Source organism: Abramis brama, assembly GCF_963993115.1.
Source record: "Abramis brama genome assembly, chromosome: 5".
In the NCBI taxonomy this organism is placed as follows: domain Eukaryota; kingdom Metazoa; phylum Chordata; class Actinopteri; order Cypriniformes; family Leuciscidae; genus Abramis; species Abramis brama.
Window position 1 is genome coordinate 16,130,414 of NC_139967.1, and position 21,451 is coordinate 16,151,864.

The 21,451-nt window shown below is 36.8% G+C and overlaps 2 protein-coding genes across 5 annotated transcripts; both read left to right on the plus strand.

The window, feature by feature from the left end:
- The first annotated feature begins 65 nt into the window (after positions 1-65).
- tcn2 (transcobalamin II) lies at positions 66-6,018 on the plus strand. Its single transcript, XM_084115284.1, has 10 exons — positions 66-161; positions 386-440; positions 1,778-1,961; positions 2,179-2,348; positions 3,453-3,605; positions 4,038-4,210; positions 4,293-4,467; positions 5,100-5,280; positions 5,412-5,530; positions 5,658-6,018. The coding sequence occupies exons 1-10, from the start codon at positions 159-161 to the stop codon at positions 5,717-5,719; spliced, it is 1,275 nt and encodes a 424-aa protein (XP_083971410.1). The 5' UTR covers positions 66-158; the 3' UTR covers positions 5,720-6,018.
- Positions 6,019-6,622: 604 nt separating this feature from the next.
- On the plus strand, positions 6,623-21,377 carry rabl6b (RAB, member RAS oncogene family-like 6b). Of its 4 annotated transcripts, none has more exons than XM_084115274.1 (17): positions 6,639-6,803; positions 7,291-7,710; positions 7,991-8,125; positions 10,803-10,850; positions 11,487-11,516; positions 12,429-12,481; positions 12,571-12,665; positions 12,772-12,912; positions 13,142-13,247; positions 13,490-13,593; positions 14,051-14,442; positions 15,023-15,188; positions 15,827-16,015; positions 16,814-17,147; positions 17,252-17,435; positions 19,980-20,035; positions 20,116-21,377. In XM_084115274.1, exons 2-17 carry the CDS (start codon positions 7,578-7,580, stop codon positions 20,305-20,307), a joined length of 2,358 nt encoding a protein of 785 aa, XP_083971400.1. In that variant the 5' UTR covers positions 6,639-6,803; positions 7,291-7,577; the 3' UTR covers positions 20,308-21,377. The 4 variants fall into 4 exon arrangements, with proteins under 4 accessions (XP_083971403.1, XP_083971400.1, XP_083971402.1 ...); XM_084115275.1 differs by having other exon boundaries at positions 6,642-6,803; positions 12,574-12,665; XM_084115277.1 differs by lacking the exon at positions 11,487-11,516 and having other exon boundaries at positions 6,623-6,803; positions 12,574-12,665.
- Positions 21,378-21,451: the final 74 nt, after the last annotated feature.

The window sequence follows — 21,451 nt, forward strand, 5'->3', positions numbered from 1 at the left end:
GATGTTGCAAAACTACCAACTCTGTAGATGAGTAACTAGAGTAACGTTAACTCTAGAGTAACGTTAACTCCTCCTCTACTCAAGGTCATAATATTTTAGGAAAAGAGTCAGTTGATCATTTAAACTGGATTCAGCAGGATACCTAACTTTGCCTAAAAATGGTAAGAAGCACTTGAACTAAACAAATTGAAACTTCGTTAATATGATAGACTTCTTAACCACAAAACCCAACAAATGTTAGAAATCAGTGAGTCTACTGCTAACAAAATAAAACTTTAAGATGCTTAGGATTATTATCGCATTTTGTGATTATTGTCATTCTTATACTAGGTAATTCGTTAATTTAACACATTTCACCGGTTGTCTGTACTGTTTTCAATCTCAGATTACTCTTATCATTGCGAGTGGGCTGCTTGCACTGGCTGCTGGAAAACCGTGTGGTAAGACTTAGTACGAATAATGATTTACTTTTTCATTCCTTCTATTTCCTGTAAGGGCGAAGGCCTTCTTCTTCTTCTTCTTCTTCTTCTTCAGGTTTCAGGGGCTTTCTGGACCCTTAATATGCCTTATCATGTTAAGGCCGAACAATTTAAACACTATGGCAAGCCATTTTAACATTTAATCCTTAAAACATACTAGTATCTATTTTCTTGCTACTAGTACTTATTTTTTAGATACTAAGCGGCAGTATCTATCCATTCGGCACTAGTACTTATTCATTTGCTAGTTCTTATTTATTAAATACTAGTACTTATTCCAATAGTGACTAGTATTTAATTATACTATACTTTTACAACTATCCCCACCTTTAACAGCCATAATGTAGCTAACTGTTTTGGCATGTGGGTTTGAAGTTGGTATGAATGCAACTAATTAAGCATGAAATTAAACTATAGAGAAATAGCTACTTTAGATCTACAATTCAATGATTGCTCTGCAAAAAATCTTGACAAAAAAAAATGACTTGCCTTCTTGAAAATCTTTTTTTTTTTTTTTTTTTGTCATAAAATGTACAATGTTGCTCACAGTAAAATGCCACATCTCCCATGAGCTCAAAAAGGTGATGTGAGTGTGTAATATTGATGACATTACCATAGTTTTTTTTCTGACTTGGCAAACTGACAGTGTTACTTAAAACTGACCCCATGTTACAACACTCCCTGGTTTCCCCCTAATACCTTTACAAAAAAAACCTGTATCAGTAAAACAGCACAAATGATGACCATTGATGGTAATTACATGGTAATTTAATATACAGTTTACTAAGATACTGAATCATTACAATATTCATATACTAATCAGGTATTTTAAAGAATGCTATAAAACTACTACAGTATATTGTATATATCATGATTTTGATGTTTTTGTAAAATGTGTTAATTAGCTTTTAGTATTCTCCATCCCGTTGCAAAGATTTTAAATATTGTCTATCCAATAACCATAATAACATAACCTATACTGTCCTCTAATAACCTACAATGTACTATACTGCACTATCGTATTCGTAACATTCAGCTTATTCTTATTGAGTACTTTTTTTTTTTGTCCTGTCAGCTGGAATCATCTCACTCTGTTATTTGCCCTCTCTTTTGTAACTGTGACCATTCCGAGAAAAAGCGTTTTTGTACACAGTGCTACTTTAAATGAGCAACAGGGGTCAACGAGGACAGTGATTCAGTCAAAGTTGATCATAGTCTGTTGTTTTATAATTATAGAACATTGATATCAGTGCGTATGACTGTATTACTTTTTTAATTCTGTATGTTCTCTGTATCAGCATCTGATCACAAGGCTCTTCTCCAGTCCCTCAATCAGCAGCTGCTGCGCTCTGTGGATACACCAGATAACCTACCCAATCCCAGTGTGCACATCGCCCTGCGCCTCTCAACACACCATAACCTAGCTAAAGAGAGCCAATATCTCAACCAGCTCAAGACAGAGTTTCACGATGATATTGAGAAGTATGGAGCATATTTTCACATCTCTTTTTTTATATCAAACTTTAAAGCAACAGTAAATGATTTGCTTATTGGTCCTTAAATTTTTTGATTACTTGTGATTTTCATGTGTCGCTTCAGGAAGGATTGTCAGTGTCGTGTGAGAGTAGTGGAAACAAATTCCATTCTACTCTACTCTATTGTTCCATTTCAATAAAATATTCTTAATATCTGCCTGTAGATCTCTCAAAAATGGTGAGTTGGTGGTTGGCCGCCTTGCCCTGTACATTTTGGCTTTGAAGTCTTCCTGTCATGATCTGCAGAGCGTACATCTCAATCATAACGAGATGAAGGAGCCCCTCCTCACTCACCTTAAGAAAGAAATGGAGGAAGAGAAACAGAACATTGCATGTAAGAGCATTTATTTTGTAATACACTACCGTTCAAAAGTTTGGGGTCAGCAAGTCTGTGTTTGAGTGCGTCCCGCAGTACTACAAACCACACCCTAAAACAGCCAATTAGGGGGATGCCATCAGAGCCCCTCCCTCTGGAATTGCTGATGTCATCTCTAGTACCACTCTTCTTCTATTTCACTTTCCTTGTTTTGTTAAAGCGTCACTATCACTACCTAGTGTTAAGGCATACAGCTTGTACATAAATCAGCAGACGCCATAAGTCATCCTGTTTGTTTTTCCTCAGTTTTTAAAGTATTTTAATTCTGAAACTCTACAGTACATTTTTTTGTTTATTGAAGGGGTAGGGTTAGGGTAAGGTTTAGGGTTGGGTAGGTTTTTAGCTATAATTTCCATAAATGTATAATTTATTTTGTGTTTTACTACTAGCTGTTATTTCATACTTCATAAGATATGAAAGCAATATAAGTTAGCCTTACCATTATTTCATACATAAAACATAAAGTAAATGTATTGTTTCAGTCAATGACATCCACCCTTGTTTCTTTGTGGGAGGCATAACTTGTAGGGACGTGGTTTATAGTATTGTGGGACGCAGACAGACCCTTCTCTCTTTTTTTAAATGTTTTTGAAAGAAGTCTCTAATACTCGCCAAGGCTGTATTTATGTGATCTAAAATACGGTGAAAACAGCAATATTGTAAATATATTTTTTCTATTTGAATATATTTTAAAATGTAATTTATTCCTGTGATGGCAAAGCTGAATTTTCAGCATCATTACTCCAGTCTTCAGTGTCACATGATCCTTCAGAAATCATTTTAATATGCTGATTTGCTGCTCCAAAAACATTTCTTCCTATTGTCAACAGTTGTGCTGTTTAATATTTTTGTGAAAACCATGATACTTATTTCACGATTTTTTTGGTGGATAAAAAGTTCAAAAGAACTGCATTTATTTAAAATATAAGTCTTAATATCTTTACTGGCAATTCAATGCATCCTTGCTGAATGATATATTATTTCTTAAAATAGAATCTTACTGCCCCATATGTAATTTTGTTGTACTGTAATTCTAATTTTAATATGAATTCTTTTGTGCAGTTAGTCACCGTCCAAAGACCAACTACTACCAGTACTCTCTGGGCATTCTGGCTCTGTGTGTGAGCGGAGTTAGAGTCAGCACACATGTCAGCCACAAGCTCATCCATGCTGTGGAACACAGACAGTTAAAACATGGAGAGTCCTTATGTGTCGGTGAGTTTGAATCAACTCTTTTGTTTTTTTGGGCCCAGTAGTCATTGATAAAGTACATTTAAAGGGATTGTTCACCCAAAAATTAAAATTCTGTCATTATTTACCCGCCCTAATGTCAATCCAAACCCGTTTGACTTTCTTTCTTCTGTGTTACACAAAAGAAGACATTCTGAAGACTGTGCTGGCCACTTTTATTCATGCAATTTCAATGAATAGGAACTGAAGCCTTCACACTTCAGAAAGGATGCAAAATACCATGAAAGTATCCCTGACAGAAATGTTCCCAAACAGTCAAAAATGTTCTTTTGTGTTCCACAGAAGAAAGAAAGTCATCTGATTCTGGAACGTCATGCATAATATATTGGTATAGTTAGATTTAAGGAAATATATTTACATGTGCTGAGGTCTCTAACCATTCAAATCACCCTTCAGACACGCATGCGATGGCAGGCATGGCCTTGCAGTGTCTGAAAAACGAGGAAACTGCTGTTAAAGATTCTGCAGAGCTGGACAGGGCTCTTGCCTCCATTAAGCAGAGGCTTCTTGACTCTAAGAGAGCTGATGGTCACATGGGCAACGAGTTCAGCACGGGATTGGCAGTGCAGGTAAGAATAATGATATTAAATATTTGCCTTAATGAAAAAGCCTTATTTGAGTGGCAGGTTCTCATGGTTATCCGTCTCACAGGCCTTGTTGGCTATGGGCAGTCAGATGGAGGAATGTGCCTCTGCTTTGGAGGCTTTAAGGGCAGATGTTAAGAAAGGAACATACCATAACCCAATGGCAGTCTCCCAAGTCATGCCCGCCCTGCAGCAGCAATCCTATCTTCATCTGAAGAGCAAAGAATGCCGCAATAAGAATGGTACGTACATCAGACATGCAAGCTCAATGAAGTATCAGTCGGCACAATTGTGTTTACAGGCCTACGGTTAATTTCCCAAAGATTCAGGGAGGTGCCATCTTAAATACATATTTTGTATATAATATATAACATTGAAATACTCTAAAATACTTTGTTTAATATGAGAAATAAACATTAATTTTGTGATTAAACTTTTTTTTTTTTGCATATAAATTTAAACTTTATTTTTCCTTTTTTCCATAAATAAAAAATATTATTTTAATATTTGGAATATATATAATATATATTATACATACATACATACATACATACATACATATATTATTTATTATAATATTTTTTTTCAAATATTAAAATAAAAACAAATATTTATGGAAAAGGGGAAAAATAAAGTTTAAAGTTATATCCAAAAATATGTTGTTATTTTTTTTATCACAAAATTAATCATGTTTATTTCTCATATTAAACAAAGTATTTTAGAGTATTTCAATGTTATATATTATATACAACATTTGCATTTAATATTTAGTGTTTATGTACAGCATTTTAATTTAACTTGGGTGTGTGTTTTTTTTTTCTCTCCTTTTTATTTTCTGTGTGTATTTTCTCCTGGTTCAATGTTCCTGATTTAGACACTCTTACTATTGGTGCGGACTCCGCCTCGGAAGTTCTTCCAAGTCAAGGGCAAGTGTCTCTACAGGTGGAGGTTATTAAATCAAATGGTGCGTCATCAGTGTTTTTCATCAGTGTGCCCAGGGGCTCCTCACTATTTGAAGCCCTCAACCTTCTCCAAGACAAACAAACTGGTTTCACGTGAGATGCTTTATTTGAAATATATTGTCAAAACAATATAAGCAAAAATTTGTTTGCTTTTTACTGTATTAATTACAACAAATTTGTATGGGTTTTGTTTGCAATCAACCCTTTTGCTCTCTGCATCACAGCTTTAGCACAGAGAACAGCTTGTGGGGACCCTTCCTCAGTGTGGTCAATGAAGAACAAGCACGTCAGACTGATCGTAGATACTGGCAGGTCTCCTCAGATGACACCTCTCTGACACAGGGTGAGAAACAAATACGTGCATTTTAAACAAAACTAGGCGTAACAATGCACATGCATCTGACTGTTTTGTAGTTTCAATCTCTCTTGTATAATGGCTTTTATCTGCAATGCTGTGCTTTTCTCCTCAGGTATCAACGACTATAAGATTGACACAGCTCAAAGCATCACCATTAAGAACACTGGGTACTGAGTCCACCGCTGGATGCAAGAGATTAATGGGCTGAAACCATGATACGTTTATGAAATCTGATTTGATTTTCTTGTTATAAACTGATTTCTGTTTGATTGTTGCCTCACCTCACCTCACTTCCTGAACGTTTAAAGGTTCATGATAACAAGAATCAGAACATATCAATGTTGTTTGTTTTTTTACTTAAGAGATTTAATATGCATATATCTTTTGAAATTGAACATCTTTGTTTGTGAAACTGCAGCTGCTACCATTTTAGATGAACAAATATAAAATAAATATTACAAATACTTTTAAAATGTGTGGCTTTATTAAGATGTTGAGAAGACAGTATCTCACACTAGAGATAAAATGTTCATTGCAGCACATGGTTGGATGTAGTTGATAAGCCATATGTTACTTTGTAATTTAAAAAATTGTTGTGTAATATAATATTTACTTCAAAGAATGAATTTAATGAATGAAAGTGTGAATCTCATGTCTAGGTTGACATTTCACCCCAAATCAAAAACGAAGCCTATTAGGACTATTAGGAAATTTTGTATCTAAAACACTGTTTCATGGCCTGCACCCTGATTAATATAATACACATTTTTAACACAAACATTCAAGGCAGAGCAGCAAATACTGCTCTAATGAAAAATTTATAATTTAAATAATATATATATATTTTATTTTTTTTAAAAATCACACTACAGTAATGGTCAAAAATAATGTTATTATAAAAGCAATCTATAAAATTCTTTAAAAGAAAATGTTCATGTTTTTATTAAATTATAATGTTTTGGGTGAAATAAGTCATATATGTTCTGTATGTATGATGATAGATGTCTCTAGGTTTTTAGAAAAATTCTTAGCTAACTAACTAGTGAGGAGACTTTTATTTTGAAATGTAATTACCGTGACCGTAGCTAACCCTACCGCAGCGTACTTCACAAATATACAAAGCAGCATTTCAATGATTTCATTATTCATAAGCTGTACAGGTTATAAGATGATCACACTGCACAGTGGGTCAGAAATATAAGATGTTGAATGTTGGATCTAATCATTCAGTTGCTCTAGTATAGAAGACAAAACCACTGTAAGTACAAGAGCATCACAAATCTGATACAAATCTGTTAAATATACAGTTAGTTCCGCGTTAGCAGGCTAGTATGTACAGGCAGCTGTCAAATATCTGACATAACAGCTATCCACAGTAGTACGTTAGCTCCTGTGCAATTTGTGTTTGCTTTTTGGAGTGCTAACGTACACTCTTTTCTATTAAATAAACAGAAAAGGGTCGTTTGTAGTAGAAATCGCAGTGTCAGGTTGTGTCTTAAATCTTAGCGAGCTGCCTAACTAGACAGCATTTTTGGACATCATATTCCACACACTTATGGTGTCCCAACGGATTGTCTATTCAGGCAGCTTACTAGGTTTTGAGACACAAATTCAGGCATCCCTGCAAATTAGAGTTGCCTGCAGTGCATTGCAACATATCAATCCATGAAAGATGTTTTTTATATGTCTGCAGGTATTGCAACTTCATTCAACTCATCTCGTTATTTTTTTTCTTTATATTGTAGCAGAAGCAGATTCAACACTTGAATGAGAATCTTGTGATGCTGGACTGCATTAACTGTGTCATTCTGTGGAAAAGGATCCAGAGATGAAGATCTGAATTGATTTTGAGATGTTATGCTGTGCCAAAGCAGGACTCATTCACCTCTCAAACTAATGTAGAAATGCTTTATGAGCATTGCAAGAAAACTGTCCACCCACAGACAGACAATCTGGGGGCGTCATAGAGGCCAGTTTGAGACAAGAATATTTTATATTTGTAATACCCATCTAGAGGCGTAGTTTGGTCAAGATGTTCTCCGCTCTGAAGAAGCTCGTGGGCTCTGAGCCGGCTGGTCAGGTGAAGGACAAGAACATCCCTGCTGGCCTACAGTCCATGAACCAGAGTCTGCAGAGAAAATTTGCTAAAGGGGTTCAGTACAACAGTAAGTCAAATGCCTGCTAAAATGTATCATTAATGATAATTAATTAAAATTTGAGATTGATTGTTTTGTTGTTTCTTTACTTTGCTTCAAAATCTTTCCAGGTTTGAATTTAAAGGAGAATAAAATCTAGATTTTCGATGCATCCACATACTATTGGACTAAATTGTAACACATACAGCATGTCACAACAAATCAAGTCTGTTGCTGGAGCCCCTGAGCGCTGTGTGCTTGGGATAATGTTGTTATCACAAGCTCTAACATGTTATGTGTGGTCTTTCAGTGAAGATAGTCATTCGAGGAGATAGAAACACGGGAAAAAGCACCCTGTGGCACCGGCTGCAGGGTAGGAAGTTCCAGGAAGAGTACATTCCAACTCAAGAGATCCAGGTCACTAGTATCCACTGGAGTTATAAAAGTAAGCTTGATGTTTTTTTATGGAAATCAAAGCTCCTGTCATCTTAGTGTTATTGAAATCTTTCTACTTACACTCTTAAAAATCATTATTGGGATTGATGGTTCCATGAAGAACCTTTAACATCCATGGAACCACTGGGCAAAAGAGTTTCTTTATAGTGAAAACAGGTTATTTAGATTCTAAGAAAAAAATGGTTCTTTTAAGAACTGTTAACTAAAGGTTTTTTGGGGAACCAAAAATGGCTCTTCTATAGCATCACTGAAAAAAAAAAAAAAAAAACGTAATTTTTAAGAGTGTGTTGGAAGTTGCTTTTGCACTTATGTTTGAAAGATGTGAACTAATTATCTAATGATTTCTATTTCTTTCCATTTGTGCATCTTAATTATGCAAAATAGATTTGCATCAAGGTAAATATGCTGTCTGTCAGCTAGTGGATAAGTAGATTAGATTGATGGCTTTAAATGGCCTGAATCGAACATTAGATGGTATCTAGTGATTTCTAGAGTTTGTTTTTCCTATTTAAGTACATCCATTTTTCAAAAGCTTTCAGCTCCACATCACGTGGTGGAACCTGTTAGCGGTAATTTACAGTGAGGAGTCTCCTTCATTTGATAGTGGACATGGCTCTACTTATATTCAACATTTTACTTTATATTCCCTGTTCTTTCTAAAAAGAACAGTATTATACAGTGAGGAAAATAAGTATTTGAACACCCTGCTATTTTGCAAGTTCTCCCACTTAGAAATCATGGAGGGGTCTGAAATTGTCATCGTAGGTGCATATCCACTGTGAGAGACATAATCTAAAAAAAAAAATCCCGAAATCACAATATATGATTTTTTAACTATTTATTTGTATGATACAGCTGCAAATAAGTATTTGAACACCTGAGAAAATCAATGTTAATATTTGGTACAGAAGCCTTTGTTTGCAATTACAGAGGTCAAACGTTTCCTGTAGTTTTTCACCAGGTTTGCACACACTGCAGGAGGGATTTTGGCCCACTCCTCCACACAGATCTTCTCTAGATCAGTCAGGTTTCTGGGCTGTCGCTGAGAAACACGGAGTTTGAGCTCCCTCCAAAGATTCTCTATTGGGTTTAGGTCTGGAGACTGGCTAAGCCACTCCTTGGTTATCCTGGCTGTGTGCTTTGGGTCATTGTCATGTTGGAAGACCCAGCCTCGACCCATCTTCAATGCTCTAACTGAGGGAAGGAGGTTGTTCCCCAAAATCTCGCAATACATGGCCCCGGTCATCCTCTCCTTAATACAGTGCAGTCGCCCTGTCCCATGTGCAGAAAAACACCCCCAAAGCATGATGCTACCACCCCCATGCTTCACAGTAGGGATGGTGTTCTTGGGATGGTACTCATCATTCTTCTTCCTCCAAACACGTTTAGTGGAATTATGACCAAAAAGTTCTATTTTGGTCTCATCTGACCACATGACTTTCTCCCATGACTCCTCTGGATCATCCAAATGGTCATTGGCAAACTTAAGACGGGCCTTGACATGTGCTGGTTTAAGCAGGGGAACCTTCCGTGCCATGCATGATTTCAAACCATGACGTCTTAGTGTATTACCAACAGTAACCTTGGAAACGGTGGTCCCAGCTCTTTTCAGGTCATTGACCAGCTCCTCCCGTGTAGTTCTGGGCTGATTTCTCACCTTTCTTAGGATCATTGAGACCCCACGAGGTGAGATCTTGCATGGAGCCCCAGTCCGAGGGAGATTGACAGTCATGTTTAGCTTCTTCCATTTTCTAATGATTGCTCCAACAGTGGACCTTTTTTCACCAAGCTGCTTGGCAATTTCCTCGTAGCCCTTTCCAGCCTTGTGGAGGTGTACAATTTTGTCTCTAGTGTCTTTGGACAGCTCTTTGGTCTTGGCCATGTTAGTAGTTGGATTCTTACTGATTGTATGGGGTGGACAGGTGTCTTTATGCAGCTAACGACCTCAAACAGGTGCATCTAATTTAGGATAATAAATGGAGTGGAGGTGGACATTTTAAAGGCTAATGGAATTCTATCAGGAATTCTAGCTGATAGACGGGTGTTCAAATACTTATTTGCAGCTGTATCATACAAATAAATAGTTAAAAAATCATATATTGTGATTTCTGGATTTTTTTTTTAGATTATGTCTCTCACAGTGGACATGCACCTACGATGACAATTTCAGACCCCTCCATGATTTCTAAGTGGGAGAACTTGCAAAATAGCAGGGTGTTCAAATACTTATTTTCCTCACTGTATATAATTGTATATTATATTACTTTGTGGTATTGTTTTCCATGTGGCATTGAAGCAATCTTATAATGTTAGTCAAGGTTTCAGCACAACAAATAATCTGCATTTATATAATTATTTATATTTATTTGAATTAAGAATTTTTTTATTTAAATATTGTAATACAGATTATGTTTGCTACTGTATATATTTCTGTACCAAAAACCTAAATATAATATTTCATTAACTTTGTTTTTTATTCTAAGTAATTTTAGAAAAGTAAAATTTTAAAATTAAGTTTACAATTTTTTTTAAAAAATGGATGCAGTGAAATTTGTATTTGGACTTCTGCAACTTAGAATCAATGCAAAATAAATGTATTGAAATAAATGCAAATAAGTGACCTCAGTTTTCCAGAACCGCTCAAATTTTTTGTCATTTCTTCCCAGCTACTGATGATGTGGTGAAGGTGGAGGTTTGGGATGTGGTGGATAAAGGTGAGTTGCCACCAGTCTGTTTCTAGTCATTTCTCTTAGCATTCTGATCAGGTGACTTTGTAGACGTTACTGTCATATTTATCTTAAGGCTGGAATACACTACAGTGTAGTTTATAGTTTGGGCCTGATTTATCAGATATTATGCAGTCAAAGTTCACAGATTTCACAGAAAATCTTGTAGTGTAATGGGCGCAGACTTTTTCTATAATTCCATCCATTTGAAGGATATCAACTTCAAGCATGTTTGAGTCAGTTTTAGAATGCACTTTTTATTTTATTCATTTGTCTCTTAGCAACGAGGCACGTGTTTCTGTGTGAGTTTGTTGTGTTGTGTGAGCGACTTTAAAGTCTGGTAGTGTGACCCTCTGTTTACTGTGTGATGCCCAGTTTTTCTCTGTAACCATTTACTTAGCCTGTTTTGGACAATCTGTTGAGATTTAAAATCATGTAGTGTATTCCAACCATTATGCAATTTATTATGCCTTTTAAAGTTTAGTGTACAGGTTCTGCATGTCATTATTTAATTCACATCCTCCATCTCATTCTGATGGTCATACATAAAGTCATTTCACCCAGCCCTCCTTCATCCCCAGTCATTTATATTAATGGTATTTTTCTTACTTGCTGTCCAACCAGGCCAAAAAATCCCCCTTCCTGAAGGTGTAGGTGAGAAACTCAATAGATTGTAGACATTAGGCTGTGACTTGCCTGTGCTTGATCTGTTTGTTCTGTTATCCGAGTGCAAACATTTTGTTTTTACTGACTTTAACTGACTGCATTGTGGCTGAACTACAAATGTATCTAGTCTAACATGCACTTCTAGACAAGAAGTGTATAAAACAGACAATAATGATGTGCAGGGTGACAACTAGAGACCGCAGAAAACCAACTCTTGCTAATACCACTAATGTCACTTCCTTTGTGAGAAAGAAAAAGCCACATTTTTTTACCCGTTTTTGATGCTCTTGAAGTTACTGGAAGTTGTTTTCAACTAATTTGACATACATATATCCATTTTGATCTACACAATTGTTCAAAAGTTTGGGGTCGGTAAGATTCTTTCGTGTTTTTGAAAGAAGTCTCATATGCTCACCAAGGCTGCATTTGATCAAAAATACAGTAAAAAAATTTTATATTGTGAAATATTATTACAAATTTAAAATAACTGTTTTCTATTTTAATATCTTTTTTTAAATGTAATTTATTCCTGTGATGGCAAAGCTGAATTTTCAGCATCATTACTCTAGTCTTCAGTGTCACGTGATCCTCCAGAAATTATTCTAATATGCTGATTTTGGTGCTCAAGAAACATTCATATTTTTCAATATTGAAAACAGTTGTGCTGCTTAATATTTTTTGTGGAAACCATGATGCTTTTTGCAGTTCATAAGAATAACATTTATTGAAATAGCAATCCTTTGTAACATTATAACTGTCTTTACTGTCACTTTTGATCAATTTAATGCACCTTGCTGAATAAAAGTATTACTTTCTTTCAAAAAACAAAACAAAAATAACTTACTGACCCCAAACGTTTGAATAGCACTGTTAAAATATTCTACCACTGACATTCTACAGGAAAGGGGAAAAAGAGAGGTGAAAACTTGAAGTTGGAAAATGAACCTCAAGAGGTAAATTTATAGTAATAATCTATCAAAATCAGGTGTAAAAATCCCCTTCATTGACTAATGTTTAGCTGGAAATGTCTCTGTGCTGTTAGCAGACGGAGAGTGAACTGGCCTTGGATGCTGAGTTTTTGGACGTGTATAAGAACTGCAATGGTGTGGTCTTGATGTTTGACATCACCAAACAGTGGTAGGTGAACAAAGACTATCAGCATCTCCAGAGACTGCTTCTCCATCATGCAGATCTCACAGCTCTTCTTTGTTATACAAAATGTGTGCTTTGTTTGCACCGATAGGACTTATAATTACATTATGCGGGAGTTGCCCAAGGTACCCACTCATGTGCCAGTGTGCGTTTTGGGAAATTACCGGGACATGGGAGAACACAGAGTCATTTTGCCTGATGACATACGTGACTTCATCGCTGGGCTTAACAGGTTAGATCATGACAGTCAACATAAACATGTTTTTACTGACTTAACATACATTCTTGGTCTTATTACAAACAATTTATCAGTGTAAATTATGTTTGAAAAAATGTTTGTTGGTTAATGTCAAATTTAGGATTGGAAATCATGGAGTATGTTCACAAATGAGTTTTTTGAGTGTTCAATAACTTATTCTCTGTGAGCTTTATTGCTGTTTGCTGTCTTTATGATTTTGTAGACCTCGTGGCTCCTCTTACATCCATTATGCAGAATCTTCCATGAAGAATGGTTTTGGTTTGAAATATTTGCACAGATTTTTCAACATTCCATTTTTGCAGCTCCAGGTAAGCAGGTTAATGTTCTAGGCTAGAATATTGCTTCAAGGCTAGTTAAAAGTTAAAAGTTAGTGGTCATTTGTAATTGTTAATATTAAGCTCAATAAGCTGCGTCATGTGCCTGGCAGAAATTAGATCGGAAATCTTTCTTTGCATGTTTGCCTGTATCGCAGTTACTTTTCTCATTACACTAGTTGTTACAGCTTTAAATGAAACCGTAGTAAAGGTATCTTTCATTTTAACTTTCACAGAGAGAGACCCTGTTACGGCAGCTGGAGACCAATCAGCTGGACATCGATGCCACGCTAGAGGAGCTAACAGTTCAGCAGGAGACAGAAGACCAGAACTATGATATGTAAGAACTAAAAACACCACACAAACTTCCTGTAGTTTAATTTCACCATCTGGACAGTCAAAACATGATTCCAATTCAAATATCAGCAACTACACTACTATTCAAAAGAACCCTTTACATGTTTTTAACATTAATAATAAGAAATGTTCCTTAAGCAGCAAATCAGCATATTAGAATGGTTTCTGAAGGATCATGTGACACTGAAGACTGGAGTAATGGCTGCTTTCAGCTTTTCATCACGGGAATAAATTACATTTTAAAATATATTAAAATGGAATACAGTTATTTTAAATTGTATAAATATTTCAAAATATGACTCTTTATTGTATTTTTAATCAAATATATGCAGCCTTGCTAAACACAATAGACTTCAAAAACATAAAAAAAATAGGTTTGTGAACTGCAGTGAGTGGTATCTGACTATTATGATACAGTAGGTGTCTGTTATAACTTTCAGTTTCCTGGAAATGAAAGACTCTCGTAGTAAAGGCTACAACTCTCCCGGTCCTGCTAACGGACAGAGCCCTTCCTCAGGCACGCAGTCTCCCGTCGTTCCTCAGAGCGGATGCTCCACTAGCAGCTCCAGCCCCTGTAGCCCCCAGCAGCCTCCCATTCCTTCCCAGATCCTGAAGTCTCCATCTCCCTCTCCGTCCCCTCCTCCTCCCCCTCTCTCCTCAACCCCAGCGCCTGTGACCTCTCCCTCCCCTTCTCCTTCTCCTGCTCACCCTGGCCCGACGGTCTCTGCTCCAGCTCAGGCTTCTGCCTCTGCTCCTCAAACCCAGAAACGCAGCTTCATCTCCAGGCTTTTTGGTTCCTCTCCTGCCCAGGAACCTCCAGCAGTCGCCCAGGGTGAGTTTGAGCATGGTGCTTCTAGCTGCGTGTGCTTATTGTATTAGAAAACACGTATGTTAGAAACCCTGAGCTTTTAATGGCACTGAAAACAGCTTTTATTCCTTTTCTTATCAAATATTCAGTGTCTCAGTGACTCATTGTTAAAGAACTGCCCTAATGCTATGAACTAAAAAAGGGATTTGAAGGCTGAGAGGAATTCATTCACACACACCACACACACACATCCTCTCTCAGAGAGAGCTTTCCTCGAGCGAGACCCACAAAGCCGTGAAAAATGGGGAGGATTAGGACTCGTGCAGATCATAAGGATGTTTTGTGGATCAATAGAAAATCACAAGACTTTGTGCATTCCTGAGCTATGGAGAGGGTTTAGTAGCTCTTGCACCCCACCTAAAGGAGCTTGGGTATCAAGCAGGAGTTATTTAGTAAAACGCATATCAATATATCACTTTTTTTTTTTTGTCATTCACCGTTCTTCTTGTTTGGATCTCATTGTAATGGCTGCTGTTTATATATTTTTAATGTAAGATGTTTTTGCCCCAGATCATGTGACCTCACGCTTCTTGGATTTCCACAGAGCCAGATCCAGTATCTGCAGAGACTCTGCCTACGGTTCGGAGCGTGGATGATTTTGTGCCAGACGAGGGACTAGACAAAAGCTTCTTGGAAGACAGTCTGCCTCCTAACACAAGACCGGCTATGAACACCCAGCCCTCTGCTGCGGGTACTGCAGATAGTGACAGGTACACCAAGGGCAGATAACAGAGGCCTTTTTTTAAATTATGTGATATGTTATTTTGTTAGAAAATGTATTGTAGTCAGTGTACACTACCCTTCAAATGTTTGGTATCGGTAAGATCTTTTAAATGTTTTTGAAAGAAGTCTATTATGCTCACAAAGGCTGCATTCATTTGATAAAAAAAAAGTTATATTGTAAAATATTCTTACAATTTAAAATAACTGGTTTCTATTTTAATGTATTTTAAAATTGAATTTATTTCTCTGTGATGACAAAACTGTTTTTTTTTTTTAAATCAATTTTGAAAACATTTGTTCTGCTTAATATTTTTGTGGAAACCATGATACTTTTCCCCCTGGATTCTATGATTCAAAGGAACAGCATTTATTTGAAATCTATTCTAACATTATAAATGTATTTACTGTCACTTTTGATCAATTTAATGCATCCTTGCTGAATACAATTATTAATTTATTTTAAAAAATCTTACTGACCCCAAACATTTGCATGGAAGTGTACTTTTACTTGTAAATGAACTGAGCTAGTGGTTTCATCTGTTCAACAATCTGTGAGACATTGTAGCTGATGTTCAGTACAAAATAAGTTGAATTTGCATCCATTCTTGTAACATGTTTATTTTAGTGATGGGGAAGGAAGAGAAGGGAACCCCATGGTCGCCGGGTTCCAGGATGATTTGGACCTTGATGATGCAGAACTTGAACCCAGCGCTTCTATTGTCAGTAAAGGCTTGGATATATCTCTCTCCAGTGATGAGGAGGGTCCAAAACCTGCTGTAACTCAGGATGAAGATCTGGACTCTGAACCTCACCTGTAAGCTTGAATTCCTTCCTTTCATTAAGACACGTTCACACCAAGGCTTATAACTATAACAGTAACTATAACGTTTTAATATTCGTTTCTATGAGAATAGGGAAGTCCACACCACAATTAAAACATTTTCAATATCATTGGAATCACTTTCAGAATGATTTTTTTCCAGCTGGTGAATGATAAAAATCCATCCTGCTTTAAAGAGCTCAAGGGCTGCAGACGACATAACTGCAACACATGCTCATAATTATTGTACGTTGGTGTGGTTGCTAATATAGTTCTTTTTATAGTTTATAGTCATCACTGATGTGAATGGGCCTTAAAGGGATAGTTCACCCAAAAATGAAAATGCTGTCATCATTTACTCTTCCTCAAGTTGTTCCAAACCTGTATGACTTTCTTTCTTCTGCTGAACACAAAAGAAGATATTTTAAAGAAGGTTGGTAATTAAACAGTTGCTGGTCCCCATTGACTTCCATAGTATTTTTTTTCCTACTATGGAAGTCAATGGGGTCCATCAGTCGTTTGGTTACCGACTTTCTTCAAAATATCTTCTTTTGTGTTCAGCAGAAGAAAGAAAGTCATACAGGTTTGGAACAACTTGAGGAAGAGTAAATGATGACAGCATTTTCATTTTTGGGTGAACTATCCCTTTAAATGATAAGTGACATGTTGATGAACTAGTAAATAATAGCTGAAATAAGCTAAGAATTGTGTTTGTGTTGTGGGCTATAAGTTTATTACCTGAATCAAAGACTGTTAATTGTTAATAATATTAACAATAATATGGTTATTCAGGGTGGCTATGGATTCATTAACACTAGAGGACAAACCAAAGCCTATCCACAAAGAGCCAGTGATCCAGACACAGGAGACTGTTAGCAGTCAGAACATAGAGACTTCCATTCTCAGTCCCACTCCAGTACACAATACTCAACAGCTGCAGACAGCGCCAGACACAGCAGTCCTGGCTGATCCTCAAGCACGGGTCATAAAACATAAAGAGAGATCGGCTCAGGGGGAGTCCTCTGACACAGACCCAGACGTGCCTGTGGCCAAACAGATGCTTTCATTTGTCATGGATGACCCTGACTTTGAGAGTGAGGAAGAAGTCATGCAGAAAGTGGTTAAGGTACTGAAATGATGATGGGCATTGTTTTGATGACTTGTCTGGATCATTTACAAATTTAAGGTCTGAATAACTAGAAAAGACTTTTGTTGTCTTGCTTGTTCTAGGACTCTTTCCCAGTTAGAGATGATATTCCTGATATATCTGATGATGACATCAACACAGCTAAAATCCCTGAGCCCATGAAACCTACTGTACTCTCCTTCAAAAGCAAGAATGACGGTGACCTCTTTGGCCTAGGAATCGAGGAGAAGTCGATCATAAGCAAAGACAGCAGCGATGAGCAAGATGGCAAGTCACCAGAATAATTTTGTAATCGGAAACAAACTTTATGTATAAAATATAATAGCCATAGACACACACACACACACACACATATATATATATATATATATATATATATATATTAGGGGTGGAACGGTACACAGAAGTCACGGTTCGGTTCAGACATCACAGGGAAAAGCGAAACAAAAATGCAGAAGGCTTGTGCATGTCTCAGGCTGGACCACCAAAGGAAAATAAATGACTTAAGCCTTATATTTTTTAAATAAGTTTTATTAATAAAGTAAAGGCATAGAACCAGTTAATTTGTAGTGCACTGACAATATTTTATAAAATTTTTATATAATTAGTTTATTAATTAATATTATTAATACATTTCTGATTAACATATTTGTTTTCCTTAATTTTAATTAACAGTAACTTAAACACTTTGCAGTTTGAATGATGTCCTGTATAAACAAAATGACGGAGTATGTTTTTATGTTTCCACTGTTCGATCGGAACAATTTGCGTCTCTCTCTCTCTCTCTCTCTCTCTCTCTCTCTCTCTCTCTCTCTCTCTCTCTCTCTCTCTCTCTCTCTCTCTCTCTCTCTCTCGCTCACAACATATTCCATTGCATTGCAATCGCATTGCAATCGCATTGCAATCGCATTGCAATCTTTACATCGCAGCCTGCTTCAGAGCTAAGGCGGGGCTACAGATTAGGTGTCCCTAAAGAACCCGCGTATCTAACAGTACACTTTAAAGACGAACAAAAACACAAGTCATTATTTCATTGCAAAAGTTGTTTACATTTCAACAATTGTGTAATGAAATATGTATGTATATATACAGTGAGGAAAATAAGTATTTGAACACCCTGCTATTTTGCAAGTTCTCCCACTTAGAAATCATGGAGGGGTCTGAAATTGTCATCGTAGGTGCATGTCCACTGTGAGAGACATAATCTAAAAAAAAAAATCCAGAAATCACAATGTATGATTTTTTAACTATTTATTTGTATGATACAGCTGCAAATAAGTATTTGAACACCTGAGAAAATCAATGTTAATATTTGGTACAGTAGCCTTTGTTTGCAATTACAGAGGTCAAACGTTTCCTGTAGTTTTTACCAGGTTTGCACACACTGCAGGAGGGATTTTGGCCCACTCCTCCACACAGATTTTCTCTAGATCAGTCAGGTTTCTGGGCTGTCGCTGAGAAACACGGAGTTTGAGCTCCCTCCAAAGATTCTCTATTGGGTTTAGGTCTGGAGACTGGCTAGGCCACGCCAGAACCTTGATATGCTTCTTACAGAGCCACTCCTTGGTTATCCTGGCTGTGTGCTTCGGGTCATTGTCATGTTGGAAGACCCAGCCTCGACCCATCTTCAATGCTCTAACTGAGGGAAGGAGGTTGTTCCCCAAAATCTCGCAATACATGGCCCCGGTCATCCTCTCCTTAATACAGTGCAGTCGCCCTGTCCCATGTGCAGAAAAACACCCCCAAAGCATGATGCTACCACCCCCATGTTTCACAGTAGGGATGGTGTTCTTGGGATGGTACTCATCATTCTTCTTCCTCCAAACACGTTTAGTGGAATTATGACCAAAAAGTTCTATTTTGGTCTCATCTGACCACATGACTTTCTCCCATGACTCCTCTGGATCATCCAAATGGTCATTGGCAAACTTAAGACGGGCCTTGACATGTGCTGGTTTAAGCAGGGGAACCTTCCGTGCCATGCATGATTTCAAACCATGACGTCTTAGTGTATTACCAACAGTAACCTTGGAAACGGTGGTCCCAGCTCTTTTCAGGTCATTGACCAGCTCCTCCCGTGTAGTTCTGGGCTGATTTCTCACCTTTCTTAGGATCATTGAGACCCCACGAGGTGAGATCTTGCATGGAGCCCCAGTCCGAGGGAGATTGACAGTCATGTTTAGCTTCTTCCATTTTCTAATGATTGCTCCAACAGTGGACCTTTTTTCACCAAGCTGCTTGGCAATTTCCCCGTAGCCCTTTCCAGCCTTGTGGAGGTGTACAATTTTGTCTCTAGTGTCTTTGGACAGCTCTTTGGTCTTGGCCATGTTAGTAGTTGGATTCTTACTGATTGTATGGGGTGGACAGGTGTCTTTATGCAGCTAACGACCTCAAACAGGTGCATCTAATTTAGGATAATAAATGGAGTGGAGTGGACATTTTAAAGGCAGACTAACAGGTCTTTGAGGGTCAGAATTCTAGCTGATAGACAGGTGTTCAAATACTTATTTGCAGCTGTATCATACAAATAAATAGTTAAAAAATCATACATTGTGATTTCTGGATTTTTTTTTTTAGATTATGTCTCTCACAGTGGACATGCACCTACGATGACAATTTCAGACCCCTCCATGATTTCCAATTGGGAGAACTTGCAAAATAGCAGGGTGTTCAAATACTTATTTTCCTCACTGTATATATGTGTGTGTGTGTGTGTGTATATATATATATACATACACACATACAAGTGCATATTTGTAAATATATGCATATAATAGCCATCTAAAAAAGTTTGTATTTTTATTCTCATAGAAAAAGAAAGCAAACATTCCAAGGAAAAGAAGAAAAAGAAAAAAAGGAGTAAAGAGGTTAATTATATTCAATTACAACATTTCATAAATAAAATTTTGTATACTGTTGTTTTATAACTATTTCGTATTTCACGTAGGATGATGACAAAAGTAGCAAGAAGAAACACAAGCACAAGAAAAAGGAAAGAGATGAGGCAGCTGGGACCGCAGATGAAAAGGAGAAGAAAAAGAGGAAGTCACGAAGCAAGAAAACGGATGATCTTGATGCTTTTCTGGCCGGAGCAGAAGGCTTAGCAAAACGAGAGGAGGGCGACTATGAAGAACTGTAACACTCTCTCTGCTAAAGCAATGTTTGTGCATTGATATCACAAGCTTGAAAGAGATCTCATCAAAAACCACAAAAACAAAAAAATGTCTTTAGCAGCCTAACACCTGACTATGTAATCTGACTGACAGGTTAAAAAACGCTCAAGACTGGTTTTCCACTTGCCACAAACACTTCCCAGTCCACCTTCCATGCTTCGAGAGGTTGGAAGGGCTGGCGTAGTTCACACTCTTTGGGCTCAAACTGCAATAAGTGGAGAAGCCATGCAAAATTGCTACAACTTGCATGCAATTTGACCTTTGTACTTTGTTTTTCAGATCGAAATGGACCATTTTCACTCACTCATAACATTGTGCTTTCTGAATGTTTACATGCTTTGCTTTTATATGGTTGCAATATTTTCATCATCACTTATGTGAACCAACTTATGTTTTTCATTGATTCGATTGCTTTATTAGCTGCCTTGTATTTGTGGATGAATTGGTATTTATGCTCAATAGATGTTCTGAGAGCTTGGCTTTGTGTAGTTTTGCTGTGTGTTTAGTGTTTGAAATCAATATACTGTACTTCATGGTAGGATTATTTGTTTACCCAAAATATATCAAGAAAAAATATTTTAGGAATGTAAAGGATTTTGGTCAATAAATGATCACTCTTATCATACGGAGTAGTTACGACATCAGACATAACTATTCTACCACTCTTTAAATCAGGAAATGCCGTAAAGGAAACTATGGTGAAATGTAACACTTGACTTTAAATAACTCAAATAGACCAGTAATGAGTGTGCTCGGATGAGGCAATGAGATCTATCTACTGTGTCATTATGCAAACTTGTGTTTTATTTTTACTTTTTTGTCTGTAATTATACCATTTTGAATTTTTGCACTCCATTGTTTTTGTCTACCTTATCGTTTTATGATGGTAAATTGCAAGAAAGAACTGTGATGTATTTGTCATCTGAGGTTGTTGTTTTTCTTCTTCATTTTTTTGGCCTAAATTTCAATGAAATCATGATTGGTTGAAACTGTGCTGTTGCTTGAAAACTGAATTCAATACAAAAATACTACAATATTTTTGCAATGTTACTGGGTCAGTTTTTCTCTCTTATTTTCAGCGTGGCTGTATTGTAAATTTCACTTGTTTTT